Source organism: Filicampus tigris, chromosome 11, assembly GCF_054856515.1.
Source record: "Filicampus tigris isolate MCC_2025a chromosome 11, RoL_Ftig_1.0, whole genome shotgun sequence".
In the NCBI taxonomy this organism is placed as follows: domain Eukaryota; kingdom Metazoa; phylum Chordata; class Actinopteri; order Syngnathiformes; family Syngnathidae; genus Filicampus; species Filicampus tigris.
Window position 1 is genome coordinate 11,082,506 of NC_141227.1, and position 15,444 is coordinate 11,097,949.

Here is a 15,444-nt window from a genome sequence, read left to right on the forward strand (position 1 = left end):
GTTAAATTAGCAATTGAATGTATAAAGTAAAAGAAAAAGCCATTTTGTACCTATGGCATGATGAAAAAATGTTGTTTCTAGCATTTAGTCTACGTTCAATCACTATCATTCATCAATCCATCAAAAAGTTTGAAGACACTTTGCAAGTATGTTTCACAGACCACAATGACATTCTCACATATTGGGTATCCATGGTTCAAATAACGATGACGGACTGGCGGGCCGGCCACTGGCGTATGACAAATGACCGACCGGTAAAATTTACTTAACATGCCAACCACTGCTGTTATCCTTGTAAACATTTTTTTTTTAAATTGACAATCCTAAAATAGCGGTGATGAACTAAATTTCTAATTAGCCATAACTGAAGTGCGATTAAAATAACAAAGACACAGTGACGGACTGACAATTACTTTTTTTTTCGGCTTGAAATAATGACGGACTGAGGATGACGGATGGGCGGTCCGGCCGTTGGCGAATGCCGAATGACGGGCCAGCAAAATTTACTGATGCGCACGTCTCTGTATTATGCTTAACAATATAACATACAGTATATGTGTAATTACCTGAGTTGCAAAATATAAAACTATCTACTGGATGTATCTACAGCAGTCCTTCTCAAATAGGGGGCATTCGCCCCTTAGGGGGACATGGTGGGGGGCATGTGAGCTTTACTTTTTCCTTTTTTTTTTCCCGGCCAAACTAGAATAAATTGTCATTTTCTTATCTACTACAGTATGGAAAACTACAGCTTAAAGGTCTGTTTTAGCATTACTCTCGCTTGTGCTGGTGTCACAGGTAGTCTGTTATTTGGCCCGGTTGGCCTGAAAGCTTGGTGAAATAAATCTCTTTGGGGATTTCAAGGTGCATACTTTGATCAGCCAATCCTTCAGATTGCTTTTGCACTCAGCTCCAACAGCATTGCTGGGTTTCACAACACTGCTTTAGCAGGCTAATACTTTATAGCCGTGTTCCTCACTGAAGTGTAAATGTGACAGAGCTATTTGAAGATGGGGACAAGCCGTGGGGAGCACTCTCACCGACACTTTGACATCTGTAGCTCCCCTGTACCCCTATGCCATGAATAAAAGTAATTGTGCAATATGACAAGACAAGTGTATGATGCTCTCACTCCCCTTGCAGGTCGTGAGAAGAGACCATGAGGTTCAGTCTGCTCGTGCTGAGTTCAGTGAGTGTTTGCACATCTTCTGCGGAGTGAAGGTCTCGCGGTGCATCCTATCCACAGTTCATTCCACCATAATTACATTCACAGTGTTTACATCCAACGGCCATTGAGAGCCTATTTCCTCCTGATTCTTATACAGAGTCAATTTGAGACAGAGTGCACACAACCACGTTATTAGCCGTTGTAGAAAACTGCAGTAAAACACCTGTCTTCAACTGTGGTGATCCAAAGATTTTCTGCAGCATCTTTGTGAATTCAGTTTTATTACAGATGAATATGAAGAACTTATTAGGAAATCTAGTTCTTTTGTTATTGTGCTAAATGACTGGTCTGTGCAAGATTTCTTTTCACTCAGGGGTCTCAAACAACAGTTCTCGAGGGCCGCTATCCTGCATGTTTTCAATGTTTCCCTCCTCCAACACACCTGATTCAAATGATCAGCTAGGGACCCCAAAGAGCATAATAGTGATGCAATTAGGGGAAGAACTTTAACCGTTGAGACTGCTGACTCACTCAACACGAATTTGGTTTTGCATGTATGCACTTAACATGCCGATTGATAGCAGTGTTTATTTTGTTACCACGTGAAAGAGGATAATTAGCTTAATATATCTACATAAAGTCACTATAATTGTGTGGTACATTATCTAGGGAATTATTAAAGCTCAATGGACAGAAAATTGGGTTCCTGGATTTGGTGTGGGGGGTGAAAGTTTGGTGTATGATGTGTTTGGTATCGGACCAAAGTTCTAAACGGATTGATATGTGTACTGTAGTTGCAAAGGCACCCCTTGTAACATTCAGCAGCTGTTCCTTTTTGGATTGCAGTAAATGAAGCACTAATAAAGGCATTGTCATTGCCTCTAATCATTGCTTAAATAGTCAACTTGTTCTCATGAGAATTAATTAGGGAGGGTTTCCAAAAAGAAAATAACTCGGTCCAGGATGAGTGCTGAAATAATGGTGAGTCCTCCTATTACAGTATTGTTCAGTCCACTAACATGTTTTGCTATATGTTGTTGTAATAATGCAATTTTGACATAATTTCACTGTAGATGCATTCTTTGATGATCTAATTTTAAGACTTTTGAGTAACACAAAAATATAGTTTTGTGCTAGTTACAAAACGTAGTTGTCCTACTAAAAATTCTCAATTTTTTATGAGAACATGTATATGTACAACCTAAGATGAATGTGGACAACAGTGTGTCCCTTAAATCTGCCGTTTTTGTGCCATCAAGTTACATTAAAATACTGGTGTCTGTCCATGAAGTTAAATATTTCAGCAGTAACACAGTTTGCTAAGAAAACTTTGATTCTAGTTCCTAAAACCCACGGCTTAAAGATCATCAAGAAATAATTAATTCCCACTCTCACCTTTGCAGATCTTCTCCCATTAGAGACTTAGACACGAAGCACCTTGTTTTCGCGTAGGCTTGAATATCATTATCTTTCTGCGAGTGCGAGAAACATGGTTCGGTGAAGCAACCTTTACCCACGAGAAAATAAAATACATATGGAATTGAGTCGGCAGCATGACTAATAGCTTGCTGTTTGATCCACACGCCCATCTCAGCAAAATGCCCGCTCTCTCAAAGTGAGCCATTATACAATTATCAATGAGCCTGCCTCGCCTTTGAGCTCGTCCAGCAGTTGAGGACTTAGCACCCTAAAAAAAAAATGGAGAAAGCAGTCTGAAGGGTGTCTTCCGTTATGCCCAGAATGAGGATGAACCAAGCACAAAGGAGCCTGTCACTCCTCATGTCCCTCCTGTCCCTAATCCCCGTACTCCTGAGTGTGCCATTATCCGAGCTCAGATCTCAGCAGGAGAATGGCCCCCAGGTCTGCATAGAGAGAGGACTGACCTCCTCAGAGCAACTACGTCCTTGGACCAAAGTAATTTTCAAGGCTTAGAAACATTGGTGGGAAAAACTCCCTAAATTGACCTTTAGCTTTCATGCTTTGTGGACATTCCCTTGAGGCATTGTAAGTCATTTGAAGGAAGTCATAAGACACATACTGTCTGTATCCATGCCTACATTTTTTGTGTCACAACATGTGCACCAGAGCACTATATGGAGCAAATACATTGTGTCTGACCTCGCCTACTTGTAATTAGTGTTGGTTGCTCTTACCTCTGGCCAAACTCTGACGCATTGCTCTGTAATCTGTTGTTGGGAGTTTAAAATGTGAGCATCACTGGGGCCAAGTCTGACCACGGAATACATGGATAAGCATTCTACGCTAGTGTGGTATGTCTGCATATGAGCATGCCATTTAAATTTGTGGTATAAACTGTGGTGTAAATGCTGTTCGGTGACTGGCTTTATCATTATATTTACAAGAGATACTGCAGCATATCTAGGCTTTCCATCCAGTATCGAAACAGTTCTGGCTGTAATTGGAAAGGATATATGATGAAGTATTTATTTATTTATTTATTTATTTATTAATACCATACAAATTGATCAATTAAATAAAAAGTTGCCATATTGAAGATGGATAGATATGTCTTTTTCTGTCCATTAAATACTGATAGGCAAATCAAACTAACCCAAACCCTAAGTAAGTAAGCTAGACTTGTGTTCATTTATTTATTTTATTTGGCTGATATGCAGGACATTTCTCCCTATTGTTGCCTCACAGGGGTCTGCACCGACCTCGCGTTAATGGGGCTGTGCAAATGGGATGAACTACCATCGTCTTTGAGGACCCAAGCACAAGGAAGGAAATCACAGACCACGTTAAGCCTCCGTTAACAAAGAGAGTTCATTAAGTCTATTAAATTCCCAGTTGACCGAAACATCCCGACTTGAAGCCACTGAGTAATTTATTCCTGAAGTGAAAGACCACTGAATAAATTTAGAAATAGACCCAATGTGCGATCTACTGTGTTCAAGTCATTTTATTAATTTTTGCTAGGGGAAAACAGGGTCAAATAGTCAATTTTTAATGGGAAAATCTGACAAAATTAGTTGTAACTGGCATACTTATAATACTTCCGAGGGGTCACTGTTAACCTAGTGCAACTGAATTTGCAGTTTATGAGAACACTCATTAAAGCATGCTCTGCAATGCTTTGGATAACAATAGTGGCTGTTATACAGTGCATTGCAGTTCTATGTATATGGAATATCTTTATGTACTTTACAAACATCAGGGAGATTCCTGGGAAACATTTATGTCCCTTTCTGTACTCATGAATTTGTTCATGAATTGTCTTTCATCACTGTTGTGCTGTTGTCACTGCACAGTAGGACGCCTGCATAGTCAAAATAATCTCCATCTGTTGGTCATTAATTTCCAAACTCCTAGAAAAAAAAAACATTCACATGCTGGGCTTACACTGCCAAATATAACTACCAAATTAGGTACGTATATAGGTGTGTATGTGGGGGGGCGGGTATGTATTTATATACTGTATATATATGTGTGTATATATATATATATATATATATATATATATATATATATATATATATATATATATATATATGGATTTTGGTGGATTTTGCTGCTTAACTCATATTCCACAAGCTCAATATTAATCACAATGCCGTGTTTCAACTAGTGAGCCTGCTGTGAACACATTCTTCAAAAAAATATGTTTGGGTTGATTTCCACTTTAAGTCGTTCTAACAAGGTACAGTATTTCCCCCCTTAAAATACCATGTGAGCCTCATCACAGTAATGATTAGTATGCAATTTTCATCAGAAATGCATACTGTATGTTTCACCCTAAGGAGTGCACTAGAGCTAGTCTCCACATGTGTACAGTTCTGTCTCTTTAATTTTCAAAGTGGACTTGGGACTTTGAGGCCCCCTTTTGAAATGGCAATTTTGAAATGTTGAAGGCGGTCTTGAAAGCAAAAAAAAAAAAAAAAGAGTTTAATTAATAGCCTCACAACAGATGTGTGTCACAGGCAAACTTTCACCTTGCTAGGCCACAGACATTTTTATTATGTGATTAAAAAGGTTGTTGAAGTTGATTTATGGATGTCTCATGATAATGCTTTCTAATGATTTTATTATTCATTTTGATAAACCACCAGGGAATCATCTTCTCCACTACTGTAGAACAAATCACAGCCTTTATTTGAGGATTAATGATAATTCTAACCGTCCATCTCCATATGCTACTAATCTGCCCTCAGATATTTTGAAGCATGATATAAAGTGCTTCATATTCATCGTAAGTTTTTAATCACGGTGATTTATCTCAGGTTTGTTGTTTCTACTCCATTAATCATGTGTGGCTGTGTAAGACAGTTTAAATACATTGGAAGTAACAAACAATGCACCTGTCCCCTCTCGTGTGAAAAGGAATTAACTGAAAATAAAAATGTAATCATTGAATAACAGTGTTTTTGTTTTTTTCCATGCACGATGCTACATGGAAGTTTAAAAAAAAAAATGTGCTCCTTGTCCACTGTGCAATACCCACTTACCTTGATATGGCTGTACTTGCTCTGGATGCCTTTCCATGGGCAAAAGCATGGACCATTAGGCAAGCCATTGGCCATTGGTGAGTGACGCTTTTTCACTGGTTCAGCAGATTCATCCAGACAGAGTCATTTGAACTTTTGAGGGGTACATTGCTGTTATAATCCTCCCCCCAAAATTCTGGTTCCTACATACTTTGATATTAGGTGTACTAAATGCCCAAGGATGAACACAGATTATCATGGAGCATCTTAAGGTATATAAAGTAAAATAATTTAATAATAATAATCATCATCATCATCATCATCGTTTTGCTTGCACTGATGAAACTAAGATTATATGACCCAACACCCCCACCCCCTTGCCCCATTCTCCATATACACGCACGCACGCACGCACGCACGCACGCACACACACACGCACACACACACACCTTGAGGGGCTTAATAGGTTTTAGCTTTGTAATATAAATGAAAAAAATATCTGCATCTTTCTTAGGTTTTCTGCACAATTGCACTATTTTCATTTCTTTGGACGTCCTTCCTTTCTGGCAAACCACAATGCGAATGATGGGAGCATGTCATTTTGTCATACAAATGAACCATAAACATGCAAAAAAATAAGTCCACACAGATCTGTGTCGCTATATAGGAAATCCAATATGGATAGCTGACCCTCTATATATGCTCTTTTTTTCCAAGTGGCTTTGCTGCGTTCCCCTTATACATTTTACTTTAGTATTCAGAGAGAGGCATTTTCGCTTTAAGATCCCCTATGAAATATCACTTTGATAGATGCGGAGTAAATCCTCATCATCCCTGCTTTGATCCTTTTTCATGCCCACCTGTAAATTTGGCTTCCGAAATGCAAATTACTTCAAATGCTACATGCCATGGACACATAGTCTACATTTACATGAAACACTCATTGGAATATTCACATTGGCCTGGAGGCACATTGAGTTCTACTTCTCAGTGGTGAATGTTAAGGTTTTAATCAAGCATTTGGCAATATGTTTTTCCTTTAATTCTTCTTTCTTTGCTTCTGTCCTCCATTTCAACACTAAATGAAAAAGGCTTTTTTTTTTCTCTTTATACTGCGACGGTTCATGTGACAAACACAATAAACATTTCATAAGACCATTCTAATCATGTCAATGTGAGACTCGTAGTAAATGTAAAGTTCAAAGCTTTAAAAGAAGCTTCTGTTGACCTCTATATATTCTCCAATAAAAGATGTGCCCAAGTTCTTCTAGCAATGAAGAATCGATTTCCATTCAAAAGCAAAATTCTAAAAGGATACATTACATGATATATATTTGTACACACACAGTTATACACTTTGTGTAACTAATATATTATACACATACAATATGTTAAATGCAGACTGGCCACATTTGTTGATATTACATTTGTGGTCACATGAGAACACTCTTGCTGCTTATGATTTATAATCTTACCTTCTATCTGCAAACAAACTAGACGGCTATAAGCTACAGGCGCAGCACCCTGGGTCCAGTTCTATATACTCAGCCAGCCGAGACGAGGTGTTCCTCCTGCAGAAGTCACTGTGCCCATGAAAGGTTTTCTCCACATTACCTGCCTGCTCATAGCTATTTTGCAGCATCTCATTCACGTTCATTCATGTGAACATTGCAACTACAGCTGGACTGTTGAGCTTTGCCTGAGGTTTACTACTGTTACGTCCTGCTGCTAAACAAATGACTGGAAGTTGCAGGGTGCCATTGTGCTAGTGGCGCTACAGTTACTCCGTTGTAAGAAAACAGTATATGCATAATGCTAGTCATACACTGAAGTCAATAACTCATTGCTTTAACTAGACAATCTGCACATTATTAACACGTTAAGACAAATACAGGTGAATAATTAAGCTTAAAAGATGCGCAATTATCCCGAGGTCCTTACGAATGTATATGTTCACCTCTCAGAAAGGCCGTTGCAATTTGTGTAAGTGAAAGGAATGAATAAATATGGCTGTACCTATGCACAGAATGTATCAGTTTATCCATGACTTTGTACGACTCAAACTAACTCACTTCAAGAGTGTCCTTAAAATGGAAGTCAACCCAAACATATTCTTTGTCAAGAATATGTCCCCAGCAGGCCCACTACTTGAAACACGGCATTCTGATTAATTTTGCGTTTGTGGAATGTAAGTTAAGCAGCAAAATGCACTCGTTTTTAGCAATCTCTGGGGGCGGCCATTTTGTCTTCTGTCGACTGAAAATGACATCACAACTGCTCACAACGACCAACCACGGCTGACCTGTTTTCTGAATCTGAGCCGTGATTGGTCGTCGTGAGCAGTTGTGATGTCATTTTCAAGACAAAATGGCTGCCCCCAGAGATGGCTAAAAACTAGTGCATTAACACTTATTCCACAAACGCAATATTTATCAGAATGCCCTGTTTCAACTAGTGGGCTTTCATAGAACATATTTTTGAAAAAAAAATGTTTGCGTTGATCCCACCTTTAAAGAATAAACATGGGAAAAAACGAACATATTGGGAAAACAAGTCTAGTCATGCTTCCAATAATCACAGTAACCGGCCTTTTGTCATTGTTCATGCACTGCGAGCTAAATAAGTGTGCAGAAGTGCTGAGAGGAAAGGTGTTCCACTTTAAAATTATGTGATAGATTTGGGAGGAGCCTCGGAAACAGAATAATTTCCCAAGTGACCAATTTCTGAGCGCTCCCTAAGCAAAGAGAATCATCAACAAGGCAACATGTCATGCCAACACGGGCCGACATGCTGACTCACTTCTAATGAGCAGCCGCAGAAAGAAATAATAACCTGAAGCAGGAATCATAGGTCATGACTGTCTATATACAGCTGCCTGTTCTAATTAACTCTGGACCTTCACACAGTGTAAGCATATCTACAGGTATGCATGGTAACAACTACACATTGCGTTGTTTGAAAACAACGAAGAAAAGTAGGTTATGCTTTATTTGACTTACTCTTGGATTTATGGGGCATTTTCCGGTGTGTGCGGTGCATTGTTGACACCTTGGATCACATGGCTCGTTGACGTGATATTGTTTTTCACATTACATACTGAATTCCGTTGCCAGGAACTAAAACGCACGTTTTAAACGATACTTAAAATTGTATTCTTACGTATTTCATTGCCTTAGCTTTTTATTGCCATTTGCAAACATTTTGGCATAAGTTATTAGCAAACAGACCACAGGCACAGCTGGTCAAGAATTTGTTTAGGCTTGAGGCAAATACAGTCGATATTGCAAATATATGAATTGACTCAATGTAGTCGTGTTGTTTGGGGTGTATCTTAAAGCAACAATATTTCACGACTTAAAGTCAACAAAACGTGGTCTCAAACACAGACATTAAAAATTCACCAATTTTTGGGGGTGGGGTTATTTTATTTTATTTTATTTATTTTTTGTTTGTTTAACAAATCATTTTCCTCAATTGCACATTTGGGAAAATGCCATGGGCTGAGCTTGGCACCGCATTAAAACAATGACCATGCTTCATCATCTGTTATTTGTGTCAGAGTCAGACGGTCACCTGGAAAGGTCAAAGCTACTTTAAAAGATTTAAATCTCCCTGCAGAAGAAAAATGAACTTGGACAGGTGGAACCTTAGAACTGGTTTAATATGGATACACACAGAAATGCATTCCGCTTGGCTTAAAAAAACATCAAATTGACCTATTGGTTTTCAAAGTGGGGGAAAAAATGAAAGATAGAGTATCACTTTACTCATTTATTTTACTTATTTTCTGATCAACTGTAGGTTACAAGATGTAACCTTTAACATTTGATAGTCTTACTTTAACAATGAAATGTGGCTGGAAATCTGTGTTATAATTTTGGCATTTGGCATATTTTGGTTAAGCCACGTAAAACTCTGAAGAGTACTTTTGGGACTCCAATGATGAGAGATGTCAAAGGTGGTCTACGAAAAGTAGCTGAATTGCGGTGATGATGATTGTGGAGCAACTGCCATCTGAATTACATTCCATTAGTAAATCAAAATGATGTTGGAGGTCTTCAGAGTTGCTTGTATGAATATGATGGGTTTGTTTGTTTATGTTAACATCACAAATCCTTCTTGTTGCGAGTATGTTGCTTTAAAAGCAGTGTTCAAAGATGGACAGTTGAACTAAATTGATCAGACCTTGCCATATTGCTGCGAGATTTATGTTGTCCTTAGGGCGCCAGTGAGCACAACAATATACCAAATTGTTTGTTATTTAAAAAAAAAAAAAGAAAAGTTTTAGTCTTTATAGGGAAACACAGCCTCAAGATTGTTCTGCGAACAAAACACAAAGTCTAAGCATATAGATTAATTTTCATGGCTTCATGGCCTTAACAAACATGCAGACAAACTATGCTCTGGTCTTTACAAAATAATGTATTTACATGTATCTTAAGTACCTTTGTATGTGTGTTGTAATTGACATAATTTTAAATGCAAAAACAAGCTGTAGCCGTTTTTGCTTACTATTAGAGTAATATATTTAGTGTGCTAGTCTTAAGTACCTTTGTATGTGTGTTGTAATTGACATAATTTTAAATGCAAAAACAAGCTGTAGCCGTTTTTGCTTACTATTAGAGTAATATATTTAGTGTGCTAGTATATTAGTGGTTGTAATATTAATCCATTAGTTAGATATTGGTGACATTTGTTATCTGTGTGTCATTTATTAATGTTGTGCTTGCTCATTATGAAGAATGCAGGAACCAAAACACAACTTCAGCTGCTTTTGAGGACAAATGGAACCTTTGAATAAGAAAAAAAAAAAAAAAAAGGAAACCTTTACTGTTTATTAATATAGTTAAAAAGATAAATGTGACATAGGGACGCTCGGTGCAGGTCCTCTGTATCACAATATATTTGCAGACACAAGTAAAGAATAATGGAACTATTTTAAGCTATAAATCCATGCTTGAATAATAATGTTTGCTGCAAAGTGCTACAAAGCAAGAACTATTACAACGTGGTCACTTTAGGGAAACGCAAATATGCTATATGTAGCTATTCCTGTTTAGTTTGTGAGGAAGCATTTGTATGTAAAAACATGTTTGAAATTCAGCCTGAGATTATGAGTGTAGAAGTTATATTGACTTTGCCGAATTGTGTCATGCTTGTTTACTGTGAATATGCTTTGACCGATGTTTCTTTGACTCGTTTCACAGGCCTTCCCGTGTATCTCCACAGGAATCTATGGTAAGATTTATTTATGTATTCATTTATTTATGTATTTGATGTAGATTTGTTTTCTCTCTATGAGAGCTTCACCAAGATAATGTGCCCACATTATCGAACTTTGATTGCAAATGTGTTTGTAACAGTTATTATTTATATTAAATTTGATAAGTTAAATTATTGAAAAGAGAATGTTGAAGCATGTCAACAAGCTCAATTTAGATCATGTTACAAAGTGAAAGTCGCATTGAATTGGGATAACCAAATGAAAGATGCTCTGTGATCATTCAACAAGTCACTTTGCAAATATGTCAAACTTGTTAAAAGAAGAACGATTTGATGTTGGCAAAAGTTGCGAGTTGTGGAGAAATTGAATTTTGGAACATAGGTCACCATGTTATGTTATATTGTAATATGGACACAGATTTACTTTCACTAACAGGAAAGACAAATCAGCAAAAGTGTTTCCATCATGAAATTCTCATAAAATACGAATAATTTTAAATGACAAAGATGACTGTTTTTTCCCAAAACACTGATCTCCAAGTTTCAATAGAGTCAGTGTGAGTGCTAGTATATATTAAATAGAATCTGGGACTCATAATTGTTGTGAGCACACTCATAATACAAGAGGTCTGGTGATTTGATCACTCTTTATTAGCAGAACATTATGTACCTGCGGTGAAAACACTGTTCCCTTAAGATATGCTTTCATACATTTACAGCAGCAGTAATGCCTCAGTGAGCAACAGTTAGATCAAAACAAGAACACGTATGTTACCTCATTGGCACGTCATCCAAAAACAAAACAAAGATGGAGACTGTATTGTGACATCAGAGATATAGTACCTTACCAAAGTGAGTACACCCATCGCATTTGGATAAATATTTTATTGCATCCTTTTTGGGACAAAACTGAAGAAATGACACTTGGTGTACAGGTACAAATATAGTGTCACCTCAAAGTAACTCAACACACAGTTAGCAATGTCTCAACCACTGGCAACAATAGTGAGTAGACCACCGAAGTGAAACATACCAAATTGGGTCGAATTTGCCGTTTCCTCTCCCTAGTGTTATGTGACTCATTAGTGTTGCACGGTCTCAGTTGTGAATGGGGAGTAAATGTGTTAAATTTGGTGTCATCACTCTCACACTCTGGAATACTGGACAATGGAAGTTAAATATGGCACCTCATGACATAACTCTCTTAGGATCAGAAAAAATAATTGTTGCTGTTTTTAAAGATGGCCAAGGCTGTAGCATTGCCAACATCTTGAAACTGAGCTGCAATGCAGCACAGGGGCCAATCCCACACAGGACAGGTTCCACAGAGAACAGGCCTCGTCATGGTTTACCAAAGAAGTTGCGTGCACATAATCAGCATCATATCCAGAGATTGTCTTTGAAAATTAGCCGTTTGAGTTGGAAATTAAATGTTTGAGTTAATTGCCAGAATTTCTGCAGGGATTGAAAATTGAAGGGGTTGTAGGGCCGTTGCAGCCTGTCAGTGTTCAGACAATGTGCTAAACCCTGTATCAAACTGGTCTGCATGTCCGTCATCCTACAAGCAATGGTCTTCTAAAGAGGATGCATAGAAAGCCCACAAACATTTTTGCTGAAGACAAACATACAGGATATGGTTTACTCGAACTGTGGTCTGATGAAACCACATATTTGGTTCAGATAGTGTCATGCATGTGTAAGACAGACTTGTACAAAGTCAAGAGGGTCTTGCCTTGAGTTAAGCATGATCGTAAGCGTGTCATGGTCTCGAGCATGAACTGTGACAATCTGAGGCAGAATTCCAACATAAGAACCCCAAACACACATCCAACAAAACACTGCTGGCAATGCTGTAAATTAATGGCAGTTATTCATAATATTGACACTTTGGGCACAATTTGCACATTTTCACATGGTGTACTCACAGTTTAGACATTTTGCCTCTACTTTTCTTGCGACAAGAAAAAACACAAACTGTCGGCGAACGTCTGGAGAAAGTTTGGCTAGTGTTTACGACGGGCTTTTTACTACTTTTTCCAACACTCATAAACTCTCATTTGTGCCATGCTTGGGCCTCTGCCTTGATTGACAAAAAATGATTGTAAATGTCAGTGTATGTATTACATTCTAAATTGATCTGCAAGGAAGAACAAACATTTCATCACAATGTTTTCAATTTGCTTTTTCTTTAACTTCTACAACTAGCCTGAACCCTCCCGCTACCCTAACCCCAAAATTTGTGGTAGTGGCTTGTGCTATGGTCCTCTCGTCTAGTGAGATTACTGAAAACGAAACAATATATGATTATGATTTTCACTGAAATACAATCATCGACGACCCCTCTACTCTGCATTGAATTATCAGCATTCATATATTTATACTAATGTATTACTTTATCTACCGTACCTTCACATGTCTTGACAAACCTTTTTAAAATGAAAGTCATTTTTCTACAGACACCAATATTTTTAGTTTAGAAGATATGTGTGGACAGTACTGTAGTGTATTTCTGTTCGGTGAGTTTACCAATAAAAGACTACCTTTAATGAGTGCGAGAGATTTGTGGGTAACTATCTTTGCAACATTTAATATTATTTATTTTCCACATCGCACTGACAAAATGCAGTGATTTATACCCTGATACAGCACCGTGAAATGAAGAAAAACTACTTTGGAATCTACTGATAAACTGTGAAGGAAATACACTATCATCATCTCATTACATCGCTGATACAGTCAATGAAATATCCCCATGGTATAACACAATGCATAAAGAGGTACAGTAGGTGTGCAGTCAATGACATGTACAGGATATGTGATTCCTGCAATTTACATAATTGGCAAGAATTGCAAATGCAGTATACTGTATCCTGAGTGTCTAGCTAAGTTTACCTCCACAGCCTTGTAATGATTGTTGACAGGCGATAACATCAAAGTTGGTTGCACTCTGACCTGACCAATCCAAAATGTCTGACTTGAATTGGATTTTGGGACACATGTTCAAGTGGCCTAATCCATCCTGTAGAACATTTGATGATTAATGATTTTTAATCTTTGCTGTTCCGTTTTACACCTCCAAGATAAGGTTACATATGCACACAAATCTCTGGCATCATTCTCTTTGTCTTTGATCACTTTGCTTTTACAGCAGTGCAGGATTTGTAGTCTATGTTGAATCTATTATGCTCTTGCTCAATCGATTTGATTTATGACAGGTGAAAAAGTCAATTTTAGGGCTGGGATGAGTCCTTGATATCTTAGTCGCTCTGCTCCTGCTACTCCTGTCATAGCTATCTTGCAGAGACAGTAGAGTTTATCTTCAGCTTTGTTCTACAGCTACAATCACTCTCTGGAGGGTATGTCAGTGCTGATCCATGTTAGGATACCTTCCACACAACCAGAGCGGTTAAAGAAAACAAAAACTTCCTCATCTTTTTTCCTCTCAGCATTAACGACTTGGTCTTGGCTTGAATGCACTCTCTATTAGAGATAGACTGATATGTTTTTTTCAGGACCGATACCGATTATTAATAGTCAAGGAGGCCCATGGCTGATATTTGAAGCCGATATTTATTTGTAGAGAAAAGGGGTAAAATGGTGTCAAATTTATGAAAAATAAAAACTCCAACACTTACTTTAAATGCCTAAAGTCCATGTTTATTAAACAACTTTAGTGATGTACAAGATGTTAAAGCTTTTGTAGATCTTAAAAAATGGACAACTTTGTTTTAAGTCTCACAAAAAAGTGCACTGAGCTCCCAGGCTCAGCTGCATCTCTTATAGTTCAATGAAAACAAACATCTCCTTACAGTAAATAGTTTTCTAAAAATCCAATATATCTGAAATGTTGATCTTTCACACATCTTTGTTTTAAAGTTCAAAAACATAAAAGTGAATCCCTAACGCAGCTACTAGCCAGAAAAATAAGCATGTTTCCAAGACCGGACTTTCACATGCAGTACTTTGCCGTCAATTTTTGCACCATGTACAGCACTTGGAGCTAGGGTTGCCAACTCCCGGAAAAATAAATAAGGGACACCTCATCGGCAGGGACGGCCGATCTGACTGCCTTCAACTAAGGATGGACTGCTCTATACCAAAATATCGATATTACGATCCAGGGTGCTCAATTTTAAGTATGGATCCTCAAGCTAAAGTATTGATATCTGCAATTAATTCATATATACTGTATAATGTATTTATTAATCCATAATTTAGAAGGTTGTATTGTCATCCAATCTGCTATGTGTTGCCAAGGGCAAAGAGCTTTCTGCCTTGGCAGAAACAGACTGCTGGCTCTGGTCCCGCCCACCAGAACTTTGTAAACACATTTGATTGGATGAAGAACGTCCAGGCCACTGTTGACAAGATGACATGGAAGTGATAACACAATAGTTTGGTTCAACTGATGACGTGTACCCTCCCACTGATATGAGCGCAGCAGCAACACACATGTGGTTTTGTTTGCAGCTTTGTATAAAAAAATTAAAAGTCACTTCCTGTGTCAATATCAGGTAGGTATTACAATATTTAGTCCAGAATTACTTGGTATCGGATCGAATCCAAAATCACTGGTATCGCCCATGCCTTCCTTCAACCTTCATGGCG

General features: G+C 37.9%; 1 protein-coding gene across 6 annotated transcripts in view; it reads left to right on the forward strand.

Annotated features, from left to right (window-relative positions):
* macrod2 (mono-ADP ribosylhydrolase 2) overlaps nucleotides 1–15,444 on the forward strand; it is a 392,053-nt gene that overhangs the window by 266,456 nt on the left and 110,153 nt on the right. For all 6 annotated transcript variants that reach the window (XM_086045890.1, XM_086045894.1, XM_086045892.1 and 3 more), the window contains one exon: nucleotides 10,821–10,851. In XM_086045890.1, the coding sequence (XP_085902016.1) occupies nucleotides 10,821–10,851 (31 nt within the window). The remainder of the gene's footprint in view (nucleotides 1–10,820; nucleotides 10,852–15,444) is intronic.